Genomic DNA, 6,000 nt, shown 5'->3' on the forward strand with positions numbered 1-6,000 from the left:
TTTGGTTCTTTTAATTGTGATGATTTTGGCTCACATTTAACAAAAACCCAACAATTCACTCTCAACAAATTATAATACTTCATAAGACCAATAAAAATTAAAAAAAACATTTTTAGTGAATTGTTGGCCTTCTGAAAAGTATTTTCATTTACTGTATATGTACTCAGTACTTGCTAGGGGCTCCTTTTGCTTTAATTACTGCCTCAGTTCGGCGTGGCATGGAGTCGATCAGTCTGTGGCACTGCTCAGGTGTTATGAGAGCCCAGGTTGCTCTGATAGTGGCCTTCAGCTCATCTGCATTGTTGGGTCTGGTGTCTCTCATCTTCCTCTTGACAATACCTTATAGATTCTCTCTGGGGTTCAGGTCAGGCGAGTTTGCTGGCCAATCAAGCACAGTAACACTATGGTCATTGAACCAGCTTTTGGTACCTTTGGCAGTGTGGGCAGGTGCCAAGTCCTGCTGGAAAATGAAATCAGCATCTCCATAAAGCTTGTCAACAGAAGGAAGCATGAAGTGCTCTAAAATCTCCTGGTAGATGGCTGCGTTGACTGTGGACTTCAGAAAACACAGTGGACCAACACCAGCAGATGACATGGCAGCCCAAATCATCACTGACTGTGGAAACTTCACACTGGACTTCAAGCAACATGGATTCTGTGCCTCTCCACTCTTCCTCCAGACTCTGGGACCTTGATTTACAAATGAAATGTAAAATTTACTTTCATCTGAAAAGAGGGCTTTGGACCACTGAGCAACAGTCCAGTTCTTTTTCTCCACAGCCCAGTTAAGATGCTTCTGACGTTGTCTCTGGTTCAGAAGTGGCTTCGTTGCCCTTTTCCTGAAGACGTCTGAGCGTGGTGACTCTTGATGCACTGACTCCAGCTTCAGTTCTCTCCTTGTGAAGCTCTCCCAAGTGTTTGAATCGGCTTTGCTTGACTGTATTCTCAAGCTTGCGGTCATCCCTGTTGCTTGTGCACCTTTTCCTACCCAAATTCTTCCTTCCAGTCAACTTTGCATTTAATATGCTTTGATACAGCACTCTGTAAACAGCCACACCTTTCAGTAATGACCTCTGTGACTTACCCTCTTTGTGGAGGGTGTCAATGTTCGTCTGCTGGATCATTGCCAAGTCAGCAGTCTTCCCATTATTGTGGTTTCAAAGAACAAAATATACCCAGAATTTATACTGTAGGGATGGTCATTTATTGAAATTCAAATGTAAATATTCTAATATTTTGAGATATTGATTTTTGACTTTCATGAGCTTTAAGCTCTAATCATCAAAATAAAAAAAAAATAAAAAAAACTTTTGAAACGTTTTACTTTACATGTAATTAATCTAAAATATATGAAAGTTTCACTTTTTGAAATAAGTCACAAGAAAAAAATATTTTTTTCACGACATTCATATTTATTGAGATGCACCTGTACAAAGTTACAGATGTTGTTTAAAAGAGTACAGGCTAGAAATAGGAAGGAAAATAAGAGACAGTGAAAATAATTTTTTGTTTTGTTTTTACATAAGTGGAGGTTTGTCCTAGTGATGTTTTGCTGTCATATCCATAATCTTCTGATCTGTGATTTGATCTCTATTTGTCTTGTTTAAGTATTTCTCCATCAGCCACTGGAGGGCATCCCCTGCACTCTCAATGATGCTCTATTAAAACATCAGTCATCCCACATTAATAAGACTTTGTCTCCAGACTTCACTTCTGCTTTATATTTAGTTGTATTAGTTCATCTGTAAACGAGGTGTCCATAAACTGAACAATATTCACCATTAATTACAAAGAAATGGCAAGTTACACAATACAAATATTATAACAAATAACATTTTCTTGTAAAACATACTCCAATAATCTTTATTTACAATATTGATTTTTTTTAAACGGTGTATAAATCTCAATTTTAAAGCAGCTTCACAGAAAATGATTGTGCCAGTGTTTAAATGTCTTTAGATCTAAGAGAAACAGAAATCTAATATCAAAGCAGATGTTTTAATGATTTTTCCTTAATCATTTTAAACAGCATTTCGTTTCATCCAACTTCAGTTTGTTTTCAGTTTTCAATTTGAATTCCAGATGAAATAATCGAGGCTATTTATGAATGGACTGATTCAATCACATCATTATATGTCTGTTTCTCTTTTAAGAAACGAGTTTGCTCTACTACTGACCAGCCTGCTATTGCTTCATTTTGACTTTCCTCCTTGTACTTTAAAAGATTCGGTTACTTTTCATGGTCCATTTATAAACACTGGCCTTCGTTTGTGGACTGAATGTTCAGAAACCAGCAGAGAGAGTCTGACTAAACTCTAGATTTGTTCTTAAGCAAATCACTGAATCTCACAAGGTACCAGAACAACTGTTCCTGTGTACATCTAGATTTACATTTCAGATTTAAAATACAGCTGCAACTTATAATAACACATGTGAAGTGAGTCAGGGATGTTAATACAATAAAACTGCATTTAAAATCTTACGTTACGTTCATGCATTGTGTATATATATGTACACAGAAACTGTAAATCATCAAGTAATCATTGTATCTTTAGTCTCTTCGTCCTGATCCCTGATTCTGGATCTTGTATTTTATCAATAGTATGTTGAACATAATGGTAGCAGTTCTGTAGCCATCTCTCAACAGCATCCGCTGACCTTTGTCTCTTCTCAGCCTGAGAGAGCTCTGAAAATAACAATGTAAATGTGAAAACAGAACTAATGACATTTACTTACTAAGTTTACAAATGTATATTTAGGTGTGTCTTATATTTTTTTTCTCTGTGGAACAGAAAGTACAATTTTGTAAAACAGGTTTGTCTGCTCCAGTTGAAGAACTTACCAAATGATGATTTAATGTCCTGTAAACTTTCCTGAACACCATCTATGATGATACTTTCCCATCGGCTGAACTCTCTCATCAGAAGACTTTTAATCGGCTCAGGGACTGAAAGAAATTAAGGCACAATATTAATGTTCATAAAACAGACATTTGAAAAGTAACCCCCCCCCCCCCCAGATTCATTCATGACACCTCATACAACTGCTGACCCTTTATGCATATGTCTAAAGCTTATATCCAGTTCTGACACAAATATATAAATAAATCCCACTTACTGTTGTCCTGTTGAGGTGCATTGATCGCTTTTAATGGTGTATGGGAATCAGGAGGTTTATCTTGATCTACTGAAACACCATTATTAAAATGTTAATCACAGAAATATATATACAAATTATACCTGACAACACAATAGTGAGTGAAAACATACATTCAGGAGGATCATCCATACTAAAAGAGTCCTGAAGATATAGATGTTCTTCCAAGATATCCATGCATAACTTTTCTATATTCCTTCTTATCTCTTGAGCTTTTCTCTTAAACCCCTCGTCCAGAAAGTGGCAGACATCCTTCAGTCTGATCTCCATATTCAGATCCTCCTGTTTGTCAGTTTTCTGACAGCTTTTCTCACAGTTTTTCTGTGTGTTGAGATGAAACAAACTGTTTTCTGCCACCATCTCATCAATCTTCTGGAGCAGCTCTGAGACTTGAGATCGGTTCTTCTTGTCTGTGTTGTCAAAGACGTGATATCTGTTCCTGCATTTCTCAATCAGCCACTGAAGAGCTTCTCCTTCACTCTCAATGTGCTGCTCGATTGAGATGTCTTTAAATCTGTCGCCCCACGTGAACAAAACTATTGTGTGTCTCCAGACGTCGTCTCCCAGGATGGACATATTTTGCTGAATGATTCTCTTTTGTTCTTCCTGAAATGATGTATCTGCAGGAATCACGAGCAGCATGGCATGAGGGAAATTCTTATAGTCTGAAACGCTTCCTAAGATCGCAGATCTAATGAAATCTGGGTTGAGTTCAGATGTGAAGTACTTCCGCCAGCCTGGAGTGTCCAAAACACTAATCTTCCTTCCGTCTACATCTCCAAACCCTCTCATACCCTCTCTGGTTCTTCCTCCTATGGCAAATTCATCCCGGTTCAAGATGGTGTTTCCAGCTAAACTCTTTCCAGCAAGAACCCATCCCAACAAAACAACTCTGATCACCTCAAGACGACGCACATACTCTGAAATAAAAGGACAGTTGAAATATGAAAAGGATCTGCATATGAGCCTCTTTACACCTGATATTCAAAGCCATAACCATTCTTGAAAATAATAATTTTTGAAAGAATTAAATAAATCAAAGGGCTTTAATGTATTTAAGAGAATAAAGAATGAAGAACAGTAAAATACCAAGAAGTAATCCATTTGAACTACTTGCAAATAATATTTTTATTTTAAAATATGCATACATTTACATTTATCTGTATGCTATTCACAAAGAATGCGTTTTGCTTTGAAAATGGGGAAAATCACAAAGTCTCAGGATGCGTTTTTAAAAGTTGAACTTGCCACATTTGTAGAGCACTGCAAAAGACACAACCGTCAAAAGTTCCCTTTCAAAATAGTCTCTCACATTTTTGCTTGAGTTTATCACTCAAGGGAAAAACTCTGTTTCCTTTCGAATGGTCTCTCCCCTTACGTAGAGTGCATATGGCAAAACTCCTGTTTAACTCTGTACCGAAGCCTGATTTGTTCACGTTTGTGTAGCTGCACAAACCAATGGCACTTTAGCCCGCCAGAAAGGGCGGAGCCGACCACTACATAAGTCGGCTCAGAGCGCCATTTGTCAGATCATTCTCCTTCAGCGATGAGGAACATCTCATCGCTGACTCTGCTGGAAGCTGAAGAAAGAAGAAAAGCAGAGGAAAAGAAGCTCTTCGCTGCCGTCGAAAATCCCCTGACAGTGACGATTCCCGCGCCATCCGGCATGTTAAAGGGGGTACAATGCTGTTTCATGCATTCAGAGTTGTTTACACTGTTAAAGAGTTGGATTCTCATGCTAAGCATGGACAAAGTTTAAAAAAAACGATTTGGCCAAAAATCTTACTTCCGGGTTCGTAGAAGTTTCGGAAAGTTTTTTTCAATCATGGCTCTTGCTGACATAAACGATAGTGGAACTCCTTAAATGGGCATTTCTCCCGGAAGAGCACGCCCGTGCACACTTCGACCAGAACGAGAGCGAGAGCTCGACCATCAACGCGCTTCATTCTGCTGCACTGCTGCACAGGCCTCGCTCAGGAAGAATGCATCTAAAGAAGTGCATTTTTGGTTGTGAGGGAAAGATAACCTTGTTCAGCTTCCCAAAAGAACCCAGCATTACGTGAACAGTGGATGCAGTTTGTTTTTCCAGGGCAGCAATGGTTTAAGTTATATAAACAAGGCTCAGTTCAACGCTGGATCTGCACATCGTTTGAAACTGAAAGATGGAGCAGTCCCAGCTATAAAAGATCCCGGTCATGATTCAGAACGGTAAGTGAAACGGCATCAAATGTCTCTGTTTTGTTTTCAATCGGCGCTCAAGTGCTCGTCACTCTTTAGCCCGCCACGGTGTGCCTCCAGGAGCTTGGCTTTTTTTTTTCTTTACGAGAGAATCGTAAAGTTGTATCTTTCTTTTATAGATGTGATCAAACTAAAACCTTTTTGGAGATATGAAGGATGCGGTACTACTCTATAGGTACTCTGTTATGCCCCCTTTAAGGAGCGATTTTAAGAGCAAATTTCCTAAAAGAGTCACGCCACGAGTGTGGATCGTGCAGGAGAATGACGGGCACAGTGAGTACGTCGCCTGTCTGGGCAGTGCTCATGCAGAGGCTGCGCTTTCTGATGGCTCATGCTCCCATTGCGAGAGTATGAGCCTTTCCCGTCTCTGCTCGTGATTCGCCTTCCATGTAGGCGCCCCCACCACCACCACTGACGACTCCCCCACTGGAGGAAGCTGTTGCTGCTCATCTGTGCCCGCCATCTGCCCTCAGTCTGAAGGCCCAGGCAGTGCATCCCTCTAAGCCATGCAGGACCACCTTGGCGCTCGCCAACAGGGCTTATGCAGCGCCAGTCAGGCCGGATCGGTCCTTACAATGGCAGTTCTCCAGGTGTTTCAAGCTAAAC

At 39.9% G+C, this 6,000-nt stretch overlaps 1 protein-coding gene across 2 annotated transcripts in view; it reads right to left on the reverse strand.

The window, feature by feature from the left end:
* Positions 1–1,391: 1,391 nt before the first annotated feature.
* LOC131548986 (GTPase IMAP family member 8-like) overlaps positions 1,392–6,000 on the reverse strand; it is a 34,441-nt gene continuing 29,832 nt past the window's right edge. The window contains exons 3-6 of one of the 2 annotated variants that reach the window (XM_058790664.1): positions 3,270–4,076; positions 3,118–3,183; positions 2,843–2,947; positions 1,392–2,686 (exon numbers count right to left, since the gene is read on the reverse strand). In XM_058790664.1, the coding sequence (XP_058646647.1) occupies positions 2,541–2,686; positions 2,843–2,947; positions 3,118–3,183; positions 3,270–4,076 (1,124 nt within the window). In that variant the 3' untranslated portion in view covers positions 1,392–2,540. Of the gene's footprint in view, positions 2,687–2,842; positions 2,948–3,117; positions 3,187–3,269; positions 4,077–6,000 lie in introns of both variants that reach the window. The other variant, XM_058790662.1, reaches the window with a different exon arrangement.

The sequence above is a fragment of the Onychostoma macrolepis genome, chromosome 11 (assembly GCF_012432095.1).
Source record: "Onychostoma macrolepis isolate SWU-2019 chromosome 11, ASM1243209v1, whole genome shotgun sequence".
In the NCBI taxonomy this organism is placed as follows: Eukaryota; Metazoa; Chordata; class Actinopteri; order Cypriniformes; family Cyprinidae; genus Onychostoma; species Onychostoma macrolepis.